The sequence below is a fragment of the Hemiscyllium ocellatum genome, chromosome 15 (assembly GCF_020745735.1).
Source record: "Hemiscyllium ocellatum isolate sHemOce1 chromosome 15, sHemOce1.pat.X.cur, whole genome shotgun sequence".
Lineage (NCBI taxonomy): Eukaryota > Metazoa > Chordata > Chondrichthyes > Orectolobiformes > Hemiscylliidae > Hemiscyllium > Hemiscyllium ocellatum.
In genome coordinates, this window is record NC_083415.1 from 11,546,124 (window position 1) to 11,572,544 (window position 26,421).

General features: G+C 43.1%; 1 protein-coding gene across 1 annotated transcript in view; it reads right to left on the minus strand.

Moving 5' to 3' along the window:
- Positions 1–26,421, minus strand: part of LOC132822644 (cadherin-22-like) — a 725,287-nt gene that overhangs the window by 50,193 nt on the left and 648,673 nt on the right. The window contains exons 8-9 of the mRNA XM_060835890.1: positions 21,225–21,346; positions 18,618–18,735 (exon numbers count right to left, since the gene is read on the minus strand). Coding sequence (XP_060691873.1) covers positions 18,618–18,735; positions 21,225–21,346 — 240 coding nt within the window. The remainder of the gene's footprint in view (positions 1–18,617; positions 18,736–21,224; positions 21,347–26,421) is intronic.

Here is a 26,421-nt window from a genome sequence, read left to right on the forward strand (position 1 = left end):
ATTGGGGAGACCTGGTAATGCTTTGTATTTTTGTTCAATTCTTTCTGATACAGCATGACTTCTGTTGTGACATTAGGAATGGGGAGAGTTTCAACCGCTCACTGTCCCTGCTCATTGAGTCACTGGATTAGAATTCCAAGATTTTCCTGGAAATAGAATCTTTGAAATCAATAAGCCCTCAAACTTCCTCTGAGTGTTGACTGTTAAATGTAAAATGGAGTAATAAAGATGAAATATATGAGCCTGACATTGATGATGGAGGGAATCCTGAGGGACAGGATGTACATGTTTTGGAATGCCAAGGACTGATTAGGGATAGTCACCATGGCTTTGTGCATGGGAAATCAGGTCTCACAAACTTGATTGAGTTTTTTGAAGTAATCAAGAGGATTGATGTGGGCAGAGCAGTGGATGTGGTCTATATGGACTGCAGGAAGGCATTCAACAATGTTCCCGATGGGAGACTGTTGAGCACGGTTAGATCACATGAAATACAGGGAGAACTAACCATTTGGATACAGAACTGGCTCAAAGGTAAAAGACAGAGAGTGATGGCGGAGGGTTGCTTTTACGACTGGAGGCCTGTGACCAGTGGAGTGCCTCAAGGATCGGTGCTGGGTCCACTGCATTTATATAAATGAATTGGATGTGAACATAGAAGGTATAGTTAGTAAATTTGCAGATGACACCAAAATTAGAGTTTAGTGGACAGTGAAGAATATTACCTCAGAGAACAATGGGATCTTGATCAGATGGGCTAATGGGCTGAGGAATGACAGATGGAGTTTAATTTATATCGATGTGAGGTGCTGCAGTTTGGTAGGGCAAATCAGGGAAGGACTTATACACGTAAAGTAAGGTCCAGGGGAGTGTTGTTGAACAAAGAGACCTTGGAGTGCAGGTTCATAGTTCCTTGAAAATGGAGTTGCAGATAGATAGGATAGTGGAGAAAGCATTTGATATGCTTTCTTTTATTGGACAGAGCATAGAATGCAGGTGTTGGGAGTTCATGTTGCAGCTGTACAGGACATTGCTTACACCACTTTTGGAATACTGTATGCAATTCCGATCTCCCTCCTATCGGAAGGATGTTGTGAAACTTGAAAGGGTTCAGCAAATATTTATAATAATGTTGTCAGGGTTGGAGGATTTGAGCTATAGGGAGAGGCTGAATAGGCTGGGGCTGTTTTCCCTGGAGTGTTGGAGGCTGAGGGCTGACCTTGCAGATGTTTATAAAATCATGAGGGGCATGGATAGGGTAAATAGACAAAGTCTTTTCCCTGGGGTGGGGGAGTCCATAACTCGAGGACATAAGTTTAAGGTGAGAGGAGAATGATATAAAAGGGACCTAAAGGGCAAAGTTTTCACACGGAGGGTGGTGTATGTATGGAATAAGCTTCCACAGGAAGTGATGGAGGCTGGTACAATTACACCATTTAAAAGGCATTTGGATGGGTATATGAATGGGAAGGGTTCAGGTGGATATGAGCTAAATATTGGACTAGATTATTTTAGGATATCTGATCTGCATGGATGAGTTGGATCGAAGGTCTGTTTCCATGTTGGGCAACTCTGTGACTCTCTATCTTCATGTTTCATATCATTATGTATGTAAATCACTTGCAAACATTTAAACATCCACTGAAACTCCCGCTGAGGAAGAGGGAAGGAGTGTTTGTGTTGACAGGGTATTGATAAGTCAGGGGGTTTGCTGATACCTAATGAAGGCAACCAGAATTGGCAAGGCCTGTAGAAGGGTTGCTTTGACTGCCAGACTTTCTTTCAAACCATACCCTGGTGCAGGACTGCACTGTACCCACTGGTACACATGGCACTATCTGCAACTGGTGGTCACCACAGATGAGTACCAAGTATATACTAAGACCTGACTTGTTAATTAGATTGAAAGGGTCTCTGACGTCTGCAAAATGACTATTGAACTTTGAAGTCACGCATCACTGTTTCATCAGAGTGGGGTTGGTGAAATGGGGTAGGGGGAAATAGGGCGGTGATTGTTGGACTGTGGTACTTTGCATATCAGTGATTTACAGGAAGAGATTCACATGTTAATAGGCACAAGATTGAAGTTTTGCTATTGGGATACCATAGGACAATTTTAGGAGAAGGGTTAAAATTGCTGGTGCTCTTTGAAGAGATAAGGCAACTTGGAGAGCTGAAGTACATTGTTCATTGTTTACATTTTTCTATTGACGTATTTGACAAAGCTGAAACGCCCTTTGGGAGGGATAAAATGTTCATTAAGTGCAATTAAAAGGGAACAACATTTTGGCCAGACCAGGTAAGGATGGCAGTTTCCTTCCCTAAAGCTAGGAAAGCTTTTTCAGCGATTGATTCATATGATCATTAGACTCTGAATTCCAGATTCTTTTTTTATTGAATTCAATATCCATTATCTGCCTGGTGCCACTCGATCCCAGGTCCCCAGAACATTACTTGAGTCACTGGAGTAACAGTCTATTGATAATACCACTAGGCCATCATCTCTCCATAATTACATTTCTGATTAGTAAATTGCAAATGGACACCAGACACTGTAATTGGGAATGTCACTGTATGTAAACAAGAACTCAAAGTACTGTTGATGCTGGTGGACAAAACAGGGATGGTACAGTGACTAGCACTGCTGCCTCAGAATGCCAGGGTCCCAGGTTCGATTCCAGCCTTGGGCAACTTTCTGTGCGGAGTTTGCACATTCTCCCTGTGTCTGCGTGGGCTTCCTCCAGGTGCTCTGGTTTCCTCCCACAGTGCAAACGAGGTGCAGGCCAGGTAACTTGGCCATGTTAAGTTGCCCATAGTGTTATGTGCATTAGTCAGAGGGAAATGGGGCTGGGTGAGTTACTCTTCGGAAGGTCAGTGTGGACTTGTCAGGCCGAGGGGCCTGTTGCCACACAGTAGGGAATCTAATCTAAATGGCTGTGAAAACTCAGCAGGTCTGGCAGCATCTGTGGAAAGAAAGCAGAGTTAACATTTTGGACCTAGTGACCCTTCTTAAGAACTGGCTGTAGCTAGGAAAAGGTTGATGTACACGCTAGTGGCGTCCTGCTGGAGGTAGCAGAAAAAGCGGCTAATGATCCTTTGGTATCCTTTGGCAAGCGAGGATTAGGGGAACCTATTGCTGCTGTGGGAGGGAAGAGAAGGGGTGAAGGCAGAAGTACAGTAGATGGGTCAGACACGGCTGAGGGCTCTGTCAACCACAACGGTGGGGTATCCTTGGTTGAGTAAGAAGGTGGACATATCGGAGGCCCCTTGTAGAAATTGTCCTCACTGAAACAGATGCAACAGAGACGGAGAAACTGAGAGAATAGAAGAGCATTTCCCTTACCAGCTCACCAGCAGACACAGCCAAAGGAGCAATGGCCACCCATTTCTGCCACCTCTAGCAGGATGCTACACCAGAGACATATTCCCCTCCCCTCCCTTGTTGGTCTTCTGCAGAAACTGTTTCCTCTGGGACACTCTGGTCCACTCCTCTTCCATTTCCAACATCTCCTCACACCCCCATGGCATCTCCCTCTTCAATCACAGTAAACTGCCTGATTGCTTCCTGTCTCCTCAATATCTAAGTCTCCAGACACACTTCCCAGTGAAGCAGTGCTTTGCCTGCACCTCACTCAACCTACTGTACTATATTCGCGGCTCACCGTGTGGTGTCGTCTACATTTGGGAGGTGAAGAGCAAACTGGGTGATGGCTTTACAAAACACCTACATTGTATGTGCACAAATTACCCTGAGCTTCCAGTTGCCTGCCACTTCAACACACCACTATGTTCTCAGTCTCAGGCTTGTTGCAATGCTCCTGCAAAGCTGGGTACAAGCTGGAAGAACAACATCTCATTTTTCACTTGGGGACTCTGCTGCATTCTGGACTCAAGATCGAGTTCAATAACCTTTGACTTAGACACATTCTCCCATACCCTTATCCCAATCTCCATTCACCAAGCCTTGTCATCACATGGACTGCTACCACAAGCAACACACTGTCAGCTGCTAATGTTCCCTTTCGTAGATATTGATTCCACAGGCTGGCCTTTACCCAGTCCTTCATCTGTCCAATGTTGTTCTCTCTCTTTGGGCTCTTTCTCTATCTATCATTTACTCTACCCCCCCCCCCCCCCCCCCCCCCCCTACGCCCCACCTTCAGCAACTCTTTCCTCGCTACAATCGTTCTGAAGAAGGGTCACTAGATCCGAACTGTTAAGTCTGATTTCTCTCCCCAGATGATGCCACTCCTGCTGATTTTTCTAAGCAATTTCTGTTTTTACTCATATTACCTTGTAAACTGACTTGCATAGCATACCAATGTGAGTTTTTACCTTTTTGTGTTTTTTTGATTGAGAAAAGAAAATATTCATTTTTGATCATTGTGTTAAGTAAATAAATGCAATATATCATTCTGTACTGTATGAATGGTAACTTTCTAATAAATTGGTTTAATATTTGGCACAGTAGTTCAGTGGTTAGCACTGCCGCCTCATAATACAGGGACCTGGGTTCGATTCCAGCCTCGGATGACTGCCTGTGTGGAGTTTGCACGTTCTCCCTGTGTCTACGTGGGTTTCCTCTGGGTGTTCCAGTTTCTTCCCACAGTCCAAAGATATACAGAATTGGCCATGCTATGCTAGGGTGGCATGGTGGCTCAGTGGTTAGCACTGCTGCCTCACAGCATCAGCGACCCAGGTTCAATTCCAGCCTTGGGTCACTGTCTATGTGGAGTTTGCACATTCTCACCGTGTCTGTGTGGGTTTCCTTCCACAATCCAAGGATCTGCATGTCAGGTGAATTGACCATACAAATTGTCCATAGTGTTAGATACATCAGTCAAGAGGGAAATGGGTCTGGGTGGGTTACTCTTTGGAGGGTCGTTGTGGACTTGTTGGGCCGAAGGGCCTGTTTCCACACTGTAGGGAATCTAATCATCTAAATTGCCTGTACTTTCCAGGCTAGGTGAATTAGACATGGGAATTCAAGGTTACCAGGTGAGGGTGGGGGCCTGGATAGGATGCTCTTTGGAGGGTTGGTATAGACTTGATGGGCTGAATGGCCTCTGACTGGGTTCTATGATGATTCAATCTAGATCATAAGTAGTGGGAGCTGAAGTAGGCCGTGTAAAACCATGTCTTGCCTTGACTTCAACTGGACAATAATATTCAAGCAGTTTGTTAAGAATTAGTCCATTTGTAAATCCTAATCAATTAAGCAAATGATATACATGAGATGGAAACAGTTGATTTATGCGGGGAATCGACCTATCTTCAATGATCACTTGAAATTCAGTAAGGAGATTTAAGATACTCACTTTAGAGCTATACATCGGTATTATTTGGAAATAATCTGCCTTTTCAAGCTTAATCGTGGCTGCCTTAAGCTCTTCTGTCAGTCAGGTCAATTAGACAAATCCTTGGAATGAAGCACTTCATTAATATGATGGCATTTCAATTTTGCTGATTCCATTCTTAAGATGTTTGCCACTTACAGAAATACAAACAAATAAGTACATCGAAAATATAGTCACTGAATGCAGTAGGAGAATCAGGAAAAACGTCTATACCTGGAGAGGGTTGAGAAAGAGAATCCATTGATCAGGTGAGGTGGTTGAGGTAGGCAGCACAGCTGTGAAGGTGAAGTATAGAAGGATGTGATGATGGAGTTAGAATAGGTCCTGTGAACTGAAGGCTTGTGTGGAAAGCAATTCTGTTACAGAGGCAAGTGATTCTAAGTTTACATTAAACCAGAGACAGCAGGCAAGAGACATTCAGGCCAAGGAAGATGTCCCACTCAAGTGTGTATTGACTTAGTGGGTAGCAGTTACATAGTGTTAAAATGCTGCAGAGGGATCTACAATCCCTTTGGACCAACTGGTTAAACTAATAGTGTAAATGTGAACAATCAAGACAAGATAGAGAATTTCAAAAGAGCTCTGAAGCATTTTATAAATAGCCAATTTGCAAAAGGAACTAACGCAAAACCACAGCTAGGACCAAAATATTGCTGAATGTGATCATTTTCAAACTAAACTGCAAGATTTGATAATTGGGCTGGTATAATATTAAATGTCTAGTTCTTTACAACAATGGATAATTTGAGCCAAATTATACTGGATTTTGACTAATTGCATGTTCTTATTCATCTTTTTTATTGCTAAGTGAGTGCTAAGGAAAAAATTAATTAAAGGTCACTTTAAATGATTTCAACTGAAGTCAGGAAACAGATTGATAATTCACTATATTTAACTGTTTCAGATTCAGACTAATGTTGACAGCATGCTGCTTCCCAGTCGATTTAACTTTTGAATTCATGTCGCAATTTGCAATCAACCTTGCTACGAGAATGTTCTCATTGCCGACTATGGATGAGATTTCAAGGGAACAGTTTAGGCAATATTTGAGCTGATGTGACGAAGTCATGGCTTTGCACTTGAATGGATGGGGCTTTGAGCTCTCAAGGGGACTTCATGATAACCTTGATCGTGAGGTTGACAAAGTCCTTGTGACTTCAAACTGACAATCTACCCACCTCCCTGCAAGGTGCTTTGGAACAAAGAATTGTTTAAAGTGAATAAACGTTCAATGGGTTATGTTTTTCTGAAGGGAACATTTTTACTTGACAGCTTTCTCATTCACTTACTTCGGGGGTTTCAAAGATTGAAGGAGAAAATTGATAGAAGGACTTGCAAGTTAAACAGCATTCTTCATGATTGCTGTACGTTTTGAAGCACTTTACAGTCAATGAAGTAACGTTTGAAGTATAGTCAAAACTGTAATCATGGAATTCCTACAGAATGGAAACAGTCCACACTGACCTTCCAATGTGCATCCCACCCAAGCCCACCCCATCCCTGTATTTTCCAATTCGCCTGTGTATCCCCAAAACACTACAGGCAAATTAGCATGTCCAATCCACCTAACCTGCACATCTTTGGATTGTGGGGGAAACTGGAACACCTAGAGGAAACCCACGCAGACACGGGGAGAACATGCAAATTCCACACAGTGTCCCATGGGTGGAATTGAACCCTGTTGTGAGGCAGCAGTGCTAATTACTGAGCCTCTGGGCTAACCTAATGTCAGATAATGATATGTTTTTCTCAAAGTCGCTCATGAACATTCTTTAAATTAATGAGTATTGTCCCCAGGATTGTCCCGGCCCAGAAGATTTTAGGATATTGTGGTTTTCCTTCTAGTCACTCAAGAAGTCAATCGACAATACAGTGCCACATAAATGAGTTGCCCCACAGCCATTTAGTGGAGGAGGAGTGTTAACTGTATGGAGGGGGAGCTTTAGCCCCTTGCTCAGGGGGTTCTGCGTCAGATTATCCATCATCTCCCCAGTTCCAGCAGGTGCAATATTGCAAACGGTCCCCACCATCAGAATCTAGCACCAGATAAGTGATTGAGTCTCAGAGAAGGGAGAGGAAGTGAGACCTGGCGAGATTGGCAAAAGGGTGGAGGGTGTGGCTAGAGGGTATACTCACACGTTCGGAGCATGTCAGGGTGAATGGGGGAGTGAACTCGATATTGAAGATGCCACTCTTCCTCTCTCTCATCAATTCCCATTAACAGCGTTGAGCAGCATCATTTTCTGGGCTTCATCTCCTGCCCTTGGACTCCACCACCAGTCTGAAAATTTAAACAGGCTCAGAAATGTTCTAGGAGAAAGTGAGGACTGCAGATGCTGGAGATCAGAGCTGAAAATGTGTTGCTGGAAAAGCGCAGCAGGTCAGGCAGCATCCAAGGATCAGGAGAATCGACGTTTCGGGCATAAGCCCTTCTTCAGGAATCCTGAAGAAGGGTTTATGCCCAAAACTTCAATTCTCCTGCTCCTTGGATGCTGCCTGACCTGCTGCGCTTTTCCAGCAACACATTTTTCAGCTCAGAAATGTTCTGTCAGAGATTATTAAAAGGCCTGAATTGGGCCTGGGCAGGCAGACTGACTAAAGTCTCACCCGTTCCACCAGAAAATTGCAGAGTGGGGGAAGGCTATTCGTTGAATTTGACAAGAACCTTATGCCTGTGAACCTGTCAGAAGTAGTAAATAAAATTCTGCTGCTGGTATCTTCCCAGAATCTAAAGTTAAAATCAGAAACACTACTGGAGAGAAACATATCATGCAGCACTCAAAAGATATTGGACATGAAGGCTAAAGGCAACTCGTCCAACAGTCAGAGCTCATCTTATTTGGTAATGAGATACTTCTGGCTTTCTAGTTGGAAGACCATCTGCTGGAAAGATGGACATGTTGATCATCATTGATGAAAGGTTGGGAGGTACGGCCTCATGTAGAAAGGTTGGGGGGAGACGGAGGTCAGGGCTCATGTAATATAATCTTCTGGAATACATCCAACCAGAATTGGTGATTATACACGATGCTGAGGTGAGACACCTAACTCAGTGGGACTTGGAGCAGTATTTGGTGAGCCTGGTGCAGAGTTTCAGTTACCAGGAATGATGGGATAGACAACTGCACGCGAATCTCAAAATGCTCCTTCTTTCTTCCCATACCCTTGGTTTCCTAAAGCCCGAAGAGTGATAGCTAACTCCTTCTTAAAAACATTCAACATTATGACTCCAAATGCTTTCCATGTAGAGAATTCCACAGATTCACTACTGTCTGGATACAGAAATGTCTCCTCATCTCAGTCCTAAATGCATCTTTGTTCTGGTCTCCCTGGTAATCAGGAATGTACTTCCTACATTTATCCATCTAATCTGGTGAGAAATTTATAGATTTCTATGAAATCTCCTCGTTCTTCTCAACTCTGGTGAAAATATTCCTAACTGATCCAATCTCTCTCCGTAAGTCAGTCCTGCCATCCCAGGAATCAGTCTGATAAACCTTTATTGCACTTCCTAAATGAACAGGACATCCTTCCCCAGATAAGGAGACCAAAATTGCACTTAATATTCCAAGTGTGGTATCGTCAATTCCTGGTATAATTGCAGCAAGACATTCCTGGTCTCGAACTTGAATTCTCTTGCTTTGGTGGCTAACATACCATTTGCCACCTTCTCCACCTACCGCATCTGCTCACTTACGTCCAGTAACAGAATCCAGCAGAAGTGGGGAATTTTAGGGCTAGCTTAGTCAAGGTTTTTAAGAGTTTCATACAGGTAGATATAGTTCGGAAACAGATGAGCCATGACAAAATTAAATGGTAGAACAGGCCTGGGAGACAGAAATCCCTAACAAAAATTCTTGTGAAATACTTATGAGTCTCCATTGGATTCTTATGGAAGACAATGCAGGAAAAAAACCTTGCAGAATTTCAAGTGTTGTGTAAGTTGTGAGTCACTGGTCTGATTAAAATGGGGAAGTGCAGGAAGGAGCACGAACGTTGGATTTCCTCAGAGGACTAAGATGGAGCTTGTTTGTGTTTCTTGCTAAAGCTAATGATGCGAGGTAGTGGTAAATATCATTATATAGACAGTGGCATAGTGGTTAGCACTGCTGCCTCACAGCTCCAGGGACCCAGGTTCAATTTCCACCTCAGGCAACTGTCTGTGTGGAGTTTGCACGTTCTCCCTGCATCTCGTGGGTTTACTCCGGGTGCTCTGGTTTCCTCCCACAGTCCAAAAATGTGCAGGTCAGGTGAATTGGCCATGCTAAATTGCCCGTAGTCTTAGGTGAAGGGGTAAATGTAGGGAATAGGTCTGGGTGGGTTGCTTTTCAGAGGGTTGGTGTGGACTTGTTGGGCCAAAGGACTTGTTTCCACACTGTAAGTAATCTAATCTAATAATGAGACAAAAAGAGGGCAGGTGATGTTTGCCCCGGGGACCCAGATTCAAATCCCTGGTGGATTTTGAATTCAATAAAAAACATCCATTATTGATTGTCAGGGAAAAAAAAAACAGATCTGGTGCACAAATGCCCTTCAGGGAGGGAACCTGGCATTCTTACCTAGTCTGGAAGATATGTGACTCTAGACCCACAGCAACGTGTTGTCTCTTACTGGCTTCTGGGCAATTAATTAGTGTACACTGACCCAGCCAGCAACATCTGGATTTAAGAAAAATAGAGCTTTGGGGTAAATGATGTACAGAGGAAACTCGATTATCCGAATACCAATTATTCAAAAAGCAGATTATCCAAGGGAGATCGCGAGGTCCTGATGGAAACATTTCATCAAAGGTGAGTTTCCAACAGTGATCACGTCGTTTGGTTACAGTGATTAAACAGACACCTCTCCAAATGACTGATTGCCCGCCCTCTCTCTCTCCCCACACTTTCCCTGGAGTTCTATACAAGGGTGGACTGTAACCACCCCCCTCCCAACTTACCCAGATAATCTGACCAACATTGTCCTGTACAGGGCAAAGGTAGAACCTGCCAAAAAGTTGCAGTAAAAAGTTGTGCGTGTTGCTGTGCCTGTGTCTGTCCACTATTTGGAGACTTACCCCACAAAGGCAACAGCAGCAGCAGTCTTGATGTTGGTGTACAGTCCAGTTGCTTGGAGAGGGGGTGAGGGTGTACTGGATTGGGGGGACACACAGGAGGAGGTGTTGGACGGGTTGGGGTGGGGGCCGGTGTTGGGTGCGGGGGGGGGGGGGCAGTGTTGCAGGGGGCGGGGGGCAGTGTTGCACGGTTTTGGGGGCGAGGGGACAGTGTTGGGGCGGAGGGCAGTGTTGCACAGTTTTGGGGGCGGGTGAACGGTGTTGGGGGTGGAGGGGCAGTGTTGCACTGTTTTGGGGGTGAGTGGGCAGTGTTGTAGTAGGCGGGGGCGGGGGCGGGGGGGCAGTGTTGCACTGTTTTGGGGGCGGAGGGGCAATGTTGCACGTTTTTGGGGGTGGAGGGGCGGGGTTGGAGTGGAGGGGCGGGGTTGGTGGTGGAGGGGCAGTGTTGTGCGATTTTGAGGGTGGAGGGGCGGTGTTGGTGGTGGAGGGGCAGTGTTGGGGTGGAGGGGCGGTGTTGGGGTGGAGGGGCGGTGTTGGGGTGGAGGGGCAGTGTTTGGGGTGGAGGGGTGGTGTTGGGGGTGGAGAGGCGGTGTTGAGGTCAGGGGGCAGTGTTGCACAGTTTTGGGGGCGGAGGGGCAGTGTTGGAGTGGAGGGGCGGGTTGCATGGTTTTGGGGGGTGGAGGGCTGGTGTTGGAGGTGGAGGGGCGGTGTTGGGGCAGAGGGGTGGTGTTGGGGCAGAGGGGCAGTGATGGGGCGGAGGTGCGGTGTTGGGGCTGAGGGGCGGTGTTGGGGCGGAGGAGTGGTGTTGGGGTGGAGGGGCGGTGTTGTGGGCGGAGGGGTGGTGTTGCACGGTTTTGGGGGCGGGTGGGCAGTGTTGGGGGTGGAGGGGTGGTGTTGCATGTGTGTGGGAGCAGAGGGGGCAGTGTTGCACAGTTTTGGGGGCGGACGGGCGGTGTTGGGGGTGGAGGGGCGGTGTTCCACGTGGTAGGGGCAGAGGGGGCAGTGTTGCACCGTTTTGGGGGTGGGTGGGCAGTGTTGCACTAGATCGGAGCAGTGTTGGGGGTGGGGCCCCATGCGCTGTGTGCTGCTTCAGTCTCCTGAACAGGGAGCAGACTAAAAACTCTGAACATCAGAGGAATGGCATTTAATCAGTTAACCGAATAATCGATTATCCGAACGAAATAGTGCCCGCACATCATGTTCCGGTAATCGAGATTCCCCTGCGTAGGGTTGTAAGCATCTGAAAGGGTTGATTCTGATGAGATCTTCAAGGACTGAGAACTATCATACAAATTCTTCTTGTAATCACAATCAGATCAGTGTAACTTTACAAATCAATAAAATTCAATAACATTGAATGTTCAAGACTAATGCCTCTTCTTATTAAACTAACAATTTGCTTTTCCTCTATCACAACAGGCCATGTAGACCCTGTGGAATTCTAACCTTAAAGTGGATGGTGGCTACAAATGTTTCTCATGCTGAATAACAGGGCAGACAGGCTACCACAATAACATGGCATGCAGTGAGCATTGCTCATCTGACCAGACAAGACATATGCAGAAACTCTGAGGTTGTTAATCATCAGCTGAAGTATTTTAATATGAGAACAAATGAGACTCTGTGTGATGCTGAGAGATGCTCCAGGCCAAACGTGAACAAGATACTCAAAGCGAAGAAAGAAAATATTTGTAGAAAGACCAGCAGAAAGATCAAGGGCAGAGTATAAGATGGAAACACTGTCAACAACGTCACAACATTGGTAAAGCCCTTCTCTAACTTCCAGAAACCAAATCATTTGCATCTAAATGATCACCCACAAAGAAGCAAAGCAAACCAAAAGAAAGGGCTTCTCAGTAGATTTTTGCGAACTTGCAGCTTTTTGCTTTTTTTTATGAGAGAAAGGATGTTTGGAGAAATACATTTGGACTTACTGTACTGGCCGGTTTGCCAGTGGCATGTAACGTCTACGTCTGCTGTGAGTTGTTTTGACTTGAGTTTGTAAAAGACCTCAGAAATATTAATTGAAACATAAGTCTTGTTAATATTTCCACATATTTTATGCTTGTTCCTACCACTCCCAAGTCCATATTGGAATATGAGCATATTTGTAGTTGAGGGGAAGTAATGAAAAGCCATTGAAAACCTTCAGAAAAAGACTTGCAGAGCAATTCTTGGCCTTTACAAATGTAGCTAATCAGATGCTTCGGGAATCATTTGAAAACAGATGCAATAAACTCTTCTGTCTTCATGAGATTGCTACCAAATGACCATTACATCATTTAACTATGCTCTTTTTGGTTTACTGCTTTTTCAATTTAGTTGGAAAAATGATTGATTGTAAAGTTTAATTCAGCTCTCGACTATGATGCAAGTTGATTCTAAATAAACAAACTGTTGATGAATTTCATCCACAACTCATTGCTTGACATCAGAAAGAAAAGTTTCCATCTCCCTTGGTTAAAAAAAAATCAAAAGCATGCTCTATCAAATATGTATTCATATTGACAGGTTTTATTAAATATATTAAACATGCAGAGGAATTCTTCTCTTCCTAATCCTCTCTAATCCCATTGATAAACAGAATAGCACAATGTAATGTGTGTGATGCTGCATTTAGTTTTCTCTTGAAGAAAGCTGACAGAATCCGTCTGCAATTGCAATCTTCTCGGCAGCAAGCTGAGGTCTTCAAATCCCTATTTGAAAGTTAAAGCTAAAACATTTTGGTTCTGAGGAGTTGGTACTAGATTGACAAGAAACAAAGGGTAGATGTCTCCTCAGGAATGAACAGCTAGTGTGTACCAGGCAAGCACTCTGATGAATGAAACCATGTCAACATTGGACATTTCAATGAATTTGCTTTCTCAAATTGCTAAACTCCTTACTGAGCAAGAAAACAATATTAGAAAAAAGCAAAGGCACCAATGCTCAACAAATGCCCAGAACATAATGGGTTTCACCCTTGAGAGTAAGTGCGTAAAATGAAGATCCTCTTAACATAACCTTCAAAGATTCTTTCAATGCCCTTACAATTGGAAACTTAGAAAAGTAAACACATATTTATGAAAGGTAAAGGAGAGGAAGTGAACATTTAGGCAGCAGTTATGGGAAAGGTTTTTTTTTCTTTATTCTTCTGCCTTTATATTCTATGTTTATTTTTGTGTGTTTTAAGACGGTACTGGAGAGTGGCAACACGAGAACACTTTTCACTGTATTTTGTAACAAAACATACGTGACATAAATAAATGAATTAAATAAAATCTATTGGATCCAAAGTGACTGAGTGATTCGAGAAATATGGACTGACCAAAAAACATGAACACAAATTTGTGAAAGTTAGGTCATGTCTACCAAACCTAATTCAATCTAATTTTTTGAGGAACTTGCTAAAGTAAATATCTGGGAATATCTTCAATAGTTCATATGCTTTTCAATAAGTCATTTGATGTGGATCTGCATAGAAGCCATTGACTAAAATTTAAACTCTCATGGTGGTAAGTAGATTACTGACCTGGTTATGTAGTTGGAAACTGAGGGTACGAATGTAGGAGTGTAGTTTATTTGGAAAGCAGTGACCAGTTCTTTCTAACAAGAATACAGAGTCTAAACTGTTTTACATGTTATTAATGACTAAACATGGCAGTTAGCCACGCAGAAGGTTGCTGGCATAATAAGTAATGCAAAAGCATAAAATTACAGAGGGATATTGATAGATGTTTGGCAAAACTACAGCAAATGATTCGAATGAATGCAAATATGAAATAATCTATTTTAAGCCATAAATAAAGGCTAGATCTGGATAGTGAAATGCTTGGAGCAGTAGAGATCCATAGAAATTTAGAAATCCATGTACACAAATCACCAAAATATGCTGCTCAGGTACTAACAAAGCACAAGGGGAAAACATTCGGCCTGCTGAACCTGTGCAGGTTATCTTTAAGAGCAATTTAGTTCCTTTTCCTATTTTGTACAATTTTATGCGTCCATTCTGGTTCAGTAATTGCTGCTGTATTTGCAAACAGCAATATATCTGTTGTACGATCAATTCTCACTACTGATCACCATGTTGTATGAGGCAGTCCGTACTATTGTTCACAATGTGGTGGATTTCACGGTTATGATTTATAGGGCCTGATGCGGGCAGAGGAAAACAACTTGCTAGTTAACAAGTATATCCTCTTAAACACAACATAGTTTATTGTTAACACCTATTACAAGATACAATGATGTGGTAAATATTTATACAAAAACTATGAGGACCTAAATTGCAGTTTTTACTCCTTTGAGATCCTAAGCTATTCTCCTACCATGTTTGTATGACGTTATCGTAACACTGGAACTTCAGGCACTCCTCAGCTATAGTGTGTCACATTCTTACACCCTGATAGACAACAATATAAAATCTCATTCTAAAAATTGTCCATGGACCCACAACTTTAACAATCTTTTTGTTTACAGAATGTTCCAAATTTCTTCCAGCACATGAAGTGCACCCTGAAAGTGTCCCTGAATGACTCAGCTCTATTTTAAGGCCATTCCAGCCTTGATTTGTAATTCCTCATCAGCAGAAATAGTTTCTCTTAGCCTATTAAAACATTCAAACATTTTTGTTCAACATCTCTTAATATCCCATAATTAAGGGGATACAAGCTTGGTCCATGTGGCATGTCATCATAATACAACCCTGTGTAATATTGATCATATCTAGGTGTCATTGAGTCACAGTGACAAATATACAAAGAGTTTGGAAAGAAAAGCAGTTGGCGGAATCAAGTTTAATTTTTTTTTTAATCAACCCTTTCAGACATCCTACAATGCTCCTCTGAAGTAAGTAGGACTTGAACACATGCCTCCTGGCCCAGAGGTAGGGACAGTACCACTGTACTACCCGGTCCTCAGAATCAAGCTTACTGTTGTGTTTAAGTTATACACAGCTTTGTGCTCATTATGAAACCAAATCCAATTCTGCTGGCCTCAATATTAATAGTCAAACATCTCAATAGTGTCACATGGGTGAATTCACTCAACCTGCAGGATATTGCTGACCAAGTGCTGACAGTTTAATGGGACAAATAGCCCGAATCCACAGCCACAATACCAATATGGCCAGAGAGATACAGCCAAGAACTATATCCATAGTTAATAGTAAAATGTATACTTACCTCCACCTGCAAGTGTACACCATAATTTAATGGGAAAACAAATACCAGGTGAATATCTTGGAACCCTTGAAAATTTATCTTCAAAACTCTTGATGTTACAGGAAGGTGGAAAGTCATTGGCAACAGTTCTCAGCACGCGGCATATTTTGACAGCAGTATAATAGGGAGCATAATGTCAGATCCAGTTCTATATCAAACTGACTGCTAGCTAATTAATTGTTAATTCCTACTTTTCAAATGGTTGGCACTTACAGAGCCAGAAGAGCTGTTAATGCACGAATGGAATGATAAGCAAGGCTGTCATCTGTCAAAGTTCTGCACACTCTGTGCTTGGTGACATTATGGATAACTTTAATCATTCACTTGCACAAACTATGCAGCTCCATCCGAACAATTGCAGCATGACCCCTGAAAAGAAATCACTTGTCCAACAGAACACTATAACTTTACAAACTGATTACTGTTGGACAATTCAAATATAATCCTTGCCTCGAACACAGCACTTACAGCGCAGAAACAGGCCATTCTGTCCAACTGAACCACGCTGATGGGAATGCTCTCCACAAAGAGTCGCAGGTTGACAGGGTGGTCTAGAAAGCATTTACCATGCTTGTCTTTATTGGTGAGTACATTAGTATAGGAGTTGGGAGATCATGTTGTGGCTGTACAGGTCATTGGTTAGGCCACTTTTGGAAAACTGCATTCAATTCTGGGCCCATGGTATAGGAGTGATGTTGGGAAACTTCAAAGGGTTTAGAAAAGATGCACAAGGATATTGCCAGAGTTGGAGTGTTTGAGCGAGAGGGAGAAGTGAATAGGCTGGGGCTGATTTCCCTGTAGCCTCGGAGACTGAGGTTTACAAAAGAGGTTATAGAGGTTTATAAAATCATGAGGAGCATCGATGGGGTGAAAAACCAAGTTCTTTTCCTCAGGATAGGGGGTCCAAAACAAGAAGCATAGGTTTAAGGTGAGATCGGAATGATTTAAAAGAGACCGAAGGAAAATCTTTTTCATGCAGAAGGTGATGCCTATATGGAATGTAATGCCAGAGGAAGTGGTGGAGGCTGGTACAATTACAACATTTATAAAGCATCTGGATGGTCCATGAATTGGAAAGGTTTAGAGGGCTATTTGGCAAATGCTTGTAAATGAGACTATATTAACGTTGGATATTTGGTCTGCATGGGTGAGTTGGACCGAAGGATCTTTTCCCATGCTGTATCGTTTTGAGTCTATGACTCTGTAAACCTTCTTCTGTTCCTTTTATTCTAATACTTTGTATAATCTCTCACTCTTCTATCTCTCATCTTCTTACCTAACTATACAGCTATGTGATTCAATCTCAATTACTCATTTAATCTTTAAATTTTGATCAGTGCCACCTCTCCTTACAGGTAATGGCTGAACAGAGGACATACCTCTGTCCATTGAAAAGAGAGCACCCAGAGGAGAGTCACCCGTTGGAGTCCCTTCGATGTGCAGGGTGTATTGGGAACAGGGATGAAATGAAGATTAAAAAGCTTGTGAATAGAATGATCAAATCCAGGATCATCATAAAAGCAAAATACTATGGATGTCTGAAATCTGTAATATAAACAGAAAGGTCTGGAGCAACACAGTAAGTCTGGCATTATCTGTGAAAAGATAAACAGAGTTAAACTTTCAAGTCCAATATGACTTCCTAAATCCATAAGTTAAAATTCACACAACACCAGGTTATAGTCCAACAGGTTTTAACCTGTTGGACTATAACCTGGTGTTGTGTGATTTTCAACTGTATACACCCCAGTCCAACACCGGCATCTCCAAATCATAAATCCATAAGAAGTAGGAACAGGAGTAGGCCATTTGGTTCCTCAAGCCTATTCTGCCATTCAATAGAATCATGACTGATCTGACAATCTTTATTTTCACTTTACTGCATTTTTGTGTAACCTTGATTCCTCACTGATCAAGAATCTATCTATCTCAGTCTTAAATATACACATGAACTCTGCCTGCATTTTTCAGAATGTAGTTACATGTTTTTTAAACCTGTGAATGCATTCTTTTTGAACCACACCTTTTACATCACATTAAACAATGCTGAATTTGGTGTAACAATGGGCTATTCCGGGCAGGTGGGATAGTCATTAAACTTAGATAATTGTTATATAAGCAACTGCCTTATAACATTTTCATTCCACTACCTACAGTAACTATACTTAGGCCTTGAAGTTATGCACTGATGTAACTCAGATTTCTCCAGTTTCCTCATTTCCCCTCCCCCCACCTTGTCTCAGTCGATTCCCTCGAACTCCGCACCCCCCTCCTACCTACTATCTTCTTCCTGACCTCTCCGTCCCCACCCCACTCCGGCCTATCACCCTCACCTTGACCTCCTTCCACCTATCACATCTCCATCGCCCCTCCCCCAAGTCCCTCCTCCCTACCTTTTATCTTAGCCTGCTGGACACACTTTCCTCATTCCTGATGAAGGGCTTATGCCTGAAACGTCGAATTTCCTGTTCCTTGGATGCAGTCTGACCTGCTGCACTTTAACCAGCAACACATTTTCAGCTCTGATCTCCAGCATCTGCAGACCTCACTTTTTACTGTAATTGTAAAACCACTTATTTTCTGCCTTGACTGAAATACTTGACCAAGGGACTTCAAATGAACATGTTAAACCTGCCTGTGACTCAACTAGTAGTAAGAATCACTGTCTTCTTTGACAATGACTGATTTTTCAATGTTGAATAATAGACTTACTGGAATTAACCATCAGATATGAAGAATGGGTGATATTACTTTCAAAACACTGATATAATAACTTCTGTCAAAACTCTTTGGGGTGAAAGCATGGCATACTGGAATAAATTTAACATTAGTCTTTCTCTGGATGTAATGTTGAGGCAATTTGCCTCAAGGTTACATCTTATTTGCAATGTGGTACTGTGTACTGTTGTGGATACAAGTTTGAACCGTTTTCTTCTTGCCACTTGCACCCAATTCGTCTTTCAGGTTTGCTACTTCTTGTAAAGTGGGTTTGGGAGCAAGGTGTACCTTTGATATCCCAGAGGGTGAAATGGCGACTGTCAGCTGCTTCAGGAACCAATGTGAAGTAAAAGCGATGGCCGCCCTGCGGTTCGTCCTTGTCCACCACACTGACTGTATGGATCAGCTGTAACAAAGAACAAAGTGTCAAAGTCTGAGCTGTAGCAGTTCTTCCAGAGTGCTGACGATGTAGAACTCTGTCTGCTCGCAGGAATGCTGCCTTTCATCAATGCAGTCCCCAGCACCTCCACTGTCCCTGACTATCATGGGCAGCATTATCCATCTGCCATTACTGTGGAAATTAAATACACGGGCCCTGCTTACAACACGTTAAAGTGACCGATTATTGCAGAGTATTCAATTAGCTTCTGCAACTTTGTTGTCGACGATAATTTGCATATCTACATCATCTTAATGTCATAAATTCTACCAAAGTGTTACACAGGAAAATTTCCCAACAAAAGTTGGCGGCATGGTGGCACAGTGGTTAGCACTGCTGCCTCACAGCGCCAGAGACCCGGGTTCAATTCCTGCCTCAGGTGACTGACTGTGTGGAGTTTGCACGTTCTCCTCGTGTCTGCGTGGGTTTCCTCCGGGTGCTCCGGTTTCCTCCCACACTCCAAACATGTGCAGGTCAGGTGAATTGACCACGGTAAGTTGCCTGTAGTGTAAGGAAAAGGGGTAAATGTAGGGGAATGGGCCTGGGTGGGTTGCACTTTGGCGGGTCGGTGTGGACTTGTTGGGCCGAAGTTGTTTCCACACTGTAAGTAATCTATAAAAAAAAAGCTGAGTTACGTGGAGAGATAGACAGGTTACTAGGAGCTACATTGAAGAGTAGGTTTTAAGCAGTGCCTGCATATAAGAGAGGAAGAAGGGGTCAGAGAAGGAACTGTAAGACATACTGCCCAGGTAGCTGAAGGTACAACCCCCAATGGTAGAATAATTAAAATTGGCACAATTCAATTAAAATATATGAGAGGGTAATTGGAGGAGTGTTAATATTTTGGAGGGCTGCAGAACTGGAGGAAGTTACAGGGAGGGGCTATTGTAATGGGATTTGAAAGTAAGGATGAGCTCTTTAAACCTGAGATGTTGTCACCACTGGCTGAGGGATGAATGAGGCATCATATGCACAGGCCCCACATATGAGAATTTTGAATATACTCAGGTTTCATAAGAGGAGAGGAAATCTGCCTTTTGTCTGTTTCTTTTTAGGATCTCAGCAAGTCTAATTAAGTTAGTTTTAGTGCTTGTCAGAGTTCAGTTATTAGCTGGTACATTGTAGATGGAGTGATCCCTATGAGAGCAGCACATTATCAATTCTAGAGGGATATTATCAAACACAGAACGGTGTAGAGAGAATCTTACGTTCTGGTAAGGAAGGAAACTTTAATATTGGCAGTAGAACAAAGACAAGTTCCAAAACCAATCCTGATGACCTACTCATTGATTGCAAACTCCAAGACCCTTATATGATCCCACTCACTTCTATTAGCACAAAAGATGGTGACCATCCAAGACATATAGCTGTGTAATTACATTAACAGCAACATGACTTCCAAAGTTAATGGAGAAAGGCAGAAACAGGCTACTGAACTGGAGGATCAGCCATGACCATAGTGAATGGTGGAGCAGGCTCAAAAGGCCTATTTCTTTTGTTTCTACACCTGGTGGGAATGATACTCTCTTCCATCAACATGATACTCCAGGAGTTGTCAGCTCCTAAAGCATGTATGGAAACACTGTAATCTTCCAAAAAAGTTGCTGCTGGCAACTGTCAGATATAAAACTGAGCAACTGTCTGTTACTCCAGAGATCTGCACATATCATCCATGTTCACAGTCACATTTCAATACTGAGGGGGCACTACATTGTTGGCAATGCCGTTTACGATATGATATTAAACTGAGCTACTCTCTCTTTTTTAAAGTAATATTTTTAAGAGGAACAGAGAATTTTGCCTTGTATTCTGGCCCTCAACCGTTACCACATTGTAGGACTTTGATGTGTGCAAATTGCTTTCTGCTCTTCGGACACCACTATAGTGACTACACTTCAAAAGTATTTGTGAAAAAATGTGTCTTATTGTAAAACGCACAACTTTAAAAAAAAAATTAGGTGATTTAAGCAATCACCTCATAAATGTTTAACTTTAGCAATTTGACTGGGAATGCCTCTCTCACTGCTCCAAGCATAGTGTGGCAGCATATATTGAGAAAGTCCATCCTCCCAGGCCTTAACTCTTCATCTTTAACAATTGCTGTCAGGAAACCTTTCAGTAGCAGAACTATCCTCTATGTGCTCTCAGTATCTAAATACCTGGATGAAAACTCTTGGGAAAATCTTTGTCGTGCTGCATTTGCATTAATTATGTTTTCAGCCTCTGCAAAAACCTTCAGTCAGCAAAGCAAGCCTGGGAACTCAAAATGACTTGCATATTAGGTGGTTGTCAATGGGCCATTACCTCAAATACTTATTGATTCCCTGTTTATTGAAATCAATTGGATGGCTTTGCTTAATGAGGACCAGAGTTAGCTTGTATCAACTGATGACTTGCTCTCGGAGAGGATTTAGCTGATTGTATTAACCGAAAAATCCAATGAATATTGCATCTACCTGACCCGCTTTGGCATCTTCACAAATAGTAGCTTCGAATGGCATGGAAAGTTCTGGAGCATTATCATTGACATCCAGAATCCTGACACCGAGGAAGGCCTTGCTCACTTGGGAGTGGTCATCTACACAAAACACACCATCACGGAAACGGTTAGTTGAGGGTTATTTGAAGGAGAGAAGATAATACAATAGGATGATGCTCAGGGCTTCTTGCACCTCTTTTGAAAGAACAGCATTAGTAGACTTACACAAATTCCAATTTTTTCCCTTGTTGCTTTCAGGAGGATCAACATCACCTTCATGATAAATCAATCAGGCTGGAGAGGTTCAATGTATGACAAGGATAGAGTTATTTCACAAGACAGAGATTCATTAAAATTAATATTTACACATCCTTCCAACTCCTCTGGAGTAGACAAACTTTTATTGTTGCAATACATCACTACATTATTCTTAGCCCATAAGTAAAATAAAATATATAAGTAGTAGGACTGAGATTCCTGGCTGTGCTGTAGATTTATAAAGACATGGGCAGAATTTCAAACCACCTCTTGCTGATGTTGCCTTGGGTACAAAAAGGTGGATGATTGAAAGTGGTGCTCTTGAATGATGACCGTTCATATTTGATTAACACAAGATTACCGTCAAGTATGCAATCACAGCAAAGATGATCAAATCACCTTCTTTGAAATTTAGAAATTAGCTCAAATGAAATCAATTGCTTCTTTCTAACACAATATATGTTTTAAAATGATGTTGAAAATCTGAAACAAAAGAAAAACAGAAAATGCGGCAAATACTCATCAAATCTGGCCACATCTGGGCAGAGAAAGTGCACTGTGTTAGAATTTCAGATCAATGACCTTTGGCAAGTTGTCGCAAAAAGACCACCCCCAAACTGGTTTACTGGCCTTATTTAGTTAGAGACAAAACAAAACCCTGCAGATGCTGGAATCCAAAGTAGACAGGGAGGACACTGGAAGAGCACAGCAAACCAGGTAGCAAGCACCAGGACTGAAGAAGGGGTTACACCTGACTTCTCCATGTCCTGATGCTGCCTGGCTTGCTGGGCTCTTCCAGCCTCCTGCCTGTCTTATTTAGTTAGAGAACTGTTGACTTGGTTCCAGGCTAAACGGGGCAGAATGACTGCCAGCTAACATCCTCAAGGGTGGTGGGAGGGGTGAAGAGGTTAAATCAGGAGTTGAGCACATAGTGGATAGAAGCAATCATGGAATGACAGAGAGGTTGGGACGAATGCCAACTGAGTGACACATTGATCTGGGTTGGACTGCCTGAGAGCATGTGGAATCAAATGTAATTCTTTATGGCTCTCCAATTGAATTTCAACACATCAAAAGGAAAAGAAATAAAAACGCATCAGGGTCTTGGAGAAACAGTATGGAAGTGGTACTCATTGAGAATCTCTGTTATGGGTTCGAGATTAGAGTGGTGCTGGAAAAGCACAGCAGTTCAGGCAGCATCCGAGGAGCAGGAAAATCGACGTTTTGGACAAAAGCCCTTCATCAGGAATAGTGGCTCTATTCCTGATGAAGGGCTTTTGCCCGAAACATCAATTTTCTTGCTCCTTGGATGCTGCCTGACCTGCTGTGCTTTTCCAGCATCACTCTTATCTAGAATCTGGTTTCCAGCATCTGCAGTCTTTGTTTTTACCTTTTACGAAGCTCTGTTATGGGCTTAGCATATGCTAATAGGCTGATTAGTCTCCTTCTGTGATACGGAATTCTATTGGCTGGTTTTTTAAAGGGGAAAGATTGGCAGCGCAGATTGGCAGCCCCAGAAACACGGTAGTAGGTGCTACCGGGACTGCACAGGGAGCACAAGGGCTGCCACATGACTCAGAGTCGAAAGGTGTGGCACTGGAAAAGCACAGCAGGGTCAGGCAGCATCAAGGAGCAGGAGAGTCGATGTTTTGGGCAGGAATGCGGAGGGTGGGGTGTGGGTGTGGGGGGAAAGGTAGCTGGGAAGGTGATAGGTCGATGCAGGTGGGGAAAGGGCAATTGTGGTAATTTGGTGGGGAGGGTGGAACGAATACGAGAGAAAGAAGATGGACAGGTAATGCAGGTCAAGAAGGCAGTGTCAAGTTGTAGGGTCGGGATGAAGTGGGGGGGAGGGGAGATTTGGAATCTAGTGAAGTCGATGTTGATGTCATGTGGTTGGAGAGTTCCAAGATGGAAGATGCGACAAGCTTCTTCCAGTTGTTGGGGGGCTTTGACTGGGCAGCGGAGGACGCTCAGGACTTGCATGCCCTTAGCGGTGTGGGAGGGGGAGTTGAAGTGGTCGGCCACAGGGTGGTAGGGCTGTTTGGTGCGTGTGTCCCAGAGCTGTGCCCTGAAACAAGTCAGGGCATTTCAGGGAACACCTCTGGGACACACGCACCAAATAACCCCATTGCCCTGTGGCTGACCACTTCAACTCCTCCTCCCACATGCAAGTCATGAGCCTTTTCCACTACCCAATGAAAGACACCCGACAACTGGAGAAAGAACATCTCATCTTCTGCCTTCAGACCCTTCAACCACATAGCATCCACACTGACCTCAATAATTTCCAAGTCTTTCCTCCCCCGACCCCATCCCAGATATAACCCTCCAACTTGGCACCACCATCTTGACCTGTCAATCTTCGTTCCCACCTATCCGCTCCACCTTCCCCACCAACCTATCAAAATTATCCCCCACTTGTATTCACCTATTGCCTTCTGAGCTACCTTCGCCCCAGTCCCACCTCCAGCACCCGCCTCCCATTTATCTCTCAGCCCCCATCCCCCCCCATATTCCTGATGAAGGGCTTAAGTCGAAACATCAACTCTCCTGCTCCTCCGATGCTGCCTGACCTCCTGTGCTTTTCCAGCGCCACACTTTTCAACTCTGACTCTCCAGCATCTGCCGTCCTCACTTTTTCCACATGGCTCAGAGTCACTGGTTGTTTGAACAGAGAGATCTCGGGGCTCGGGGGAGTGGGTTGTGAAAGGGCAACTGGTGAGGAAGTAAGGTTGGGGTGTGGGGAGGGGGAAGAGGACAGGGGAAATGTTATGCAGACATGGAGACACCTCACCAAGCCTCGCAGGGTTCCCCTGAAATGAGGCGTACCCCTTTCCTTCACATCTCTTCTCATTAAGACATGAAGCGGCCTTTCAGTGTGACTGTATGCATTACCCTGGTCAATAGGCTCGGGAACAAACTTAGATGACCTTTAATTATGTATTTTAATATTACGGGTGGCCTACTGATTTCAGCACCCACCCACCTTGATTATTAGGAGGGTCAGTTCACTCAGGTGGGTGAGCAGATAACAGGCTGCTAAACCTGCGTAAAAACTGTGGCTCAAAATGTAATCTCTCAGCAAGAAATGGATCCTGAACTTTCAAATCTATGAATCGTACACTCAGTGGTCATTAGATAACTAATAGCTCAGCTGCAGCCTTCAGAAACCTTTGTTGCATGTTTCAACATGGTCGTAACTCATCGCATAGCACTTAGACTCTTTTCGTACTAGCCTCACTGTCTCAGAATTGTGATCGTTCATTATGCCCATGCTTCTGTTTAAACCACACTCAAGTACCATTGCTTCATGGGGAACAATTACATGGATGGATTTAGAAACAGCTAATGATTAAATTATAGGCAGATAGCTGTTCATGTGCAGTTGATTTCACAGTTGTGAATTGGGAGTCTTGCCAGTTTATCCTTATTATCTCATTCTTTACTGCACCCAAGTGTGACTGCTTCACAGTCAAGTGAAGGGCCGAGCTTGATGTCTGATCCTGGGAGAGCACACACTCAAAGCTCCTGCATCCGTCCCTATTGATGGTCAGTGATGGAGCTACTGTAGCTGATGAGCTGTCAGCCCTTTGGTTGTCTGGCAGTGTTTGAGGGGTTAGGGATGTCACTATTTTTCACAAGGGTAAAAGTACCAGAGGAAAACACACCACTGGCTGCCACTGTGAAGATGGATCCCCAGAATTTGGTATTCGCCAAACTTAGCTTGTCCAACTTTCACACTTTTGAAATCTAATGGTGAGTACATTCCAATAACAATAACATCCAGCTGATTACTTCTACAGTTTAATTTTGAACTTGGTGACTTTATAGAGGTTTATAAAATCATGAAAGGTATAAACACGGTTAATTGCAGGTGTCTTTTTCCTCGGTTGAGGGACTTCAAGACTGGGGGCATATTTTTAAGACACATGAGGGGCAAATATTTTACACAGAGGGAGGTTTGCGTATGGAATGATCATCTGAGGAAGTGGTAGAAGTGGATTCAGATATAGTTTTTAAAAGACACTTAGGTATGTACATGAATCAGAAAGGTTTGGAGGGATATGGGAGTAGAGCTGGCAGGTACAATTAGTTTAGTTTGGGATTATGTTCTGCATGGACTGGGTGGACGAAAGGGTCTGTTACTGTGATGCATGACTCAATAATTCTACAACTTTTCCCTCGAATCCTTTAACCAATAATTTTACATTTATGAATTTTGTGTTTATTGATACACAAGAGAATAGTTTCCTTCTTATCTGCTTTTGTCAGAACCTCACCTCATCTTGCAAATTATCATCTTGTGTTATGATTGCACTGAAAGATAGACAATCAATTTCCAAACTTCCATCTGATTTCAATAACTGAAACATTAATGGATGAAAGCATTTTTGCAAAGGAAAAGGTAATGATGCAAAAGTGACCACAACAATCAGCTTCCCATAGGTTATTCAGCTCAGGAAAGTTATAATAAACAAAAACAATTCTGAGCTAAAATTAACCTTTGTTATTAGAATGTATTGGAACTCTGATTTGTATTGACTGTTTTACATAAAGCGTCAAAGAGAAATTTCATGTACTGAGATGAACTGCATAAAACATGAATAATCCAAATATGGGTGGGGGGGGGGGGGGGGGGGGCGGGTACGGAGGAGAGATTGGGAAACACCAATGAGGCCAAATACAGGAATACATAAATGATCTGTTTTTCAAATGCCTACTTTGGTAGCCATGCAGAGTGTGACACAATGGATTTCTAACAGCAGAACTGGAAAACACTGTCTCTCCCTGTTTTCACTCAGCCTTTTAAAAGGTAACACCCATGGATAAGGCACTTTAGAAAATTATTTATTTAGCAAGAACTCAAAGTCCTGCATCGTTTGCTACAAGATATCAGTTCAACAATGATGGTTACA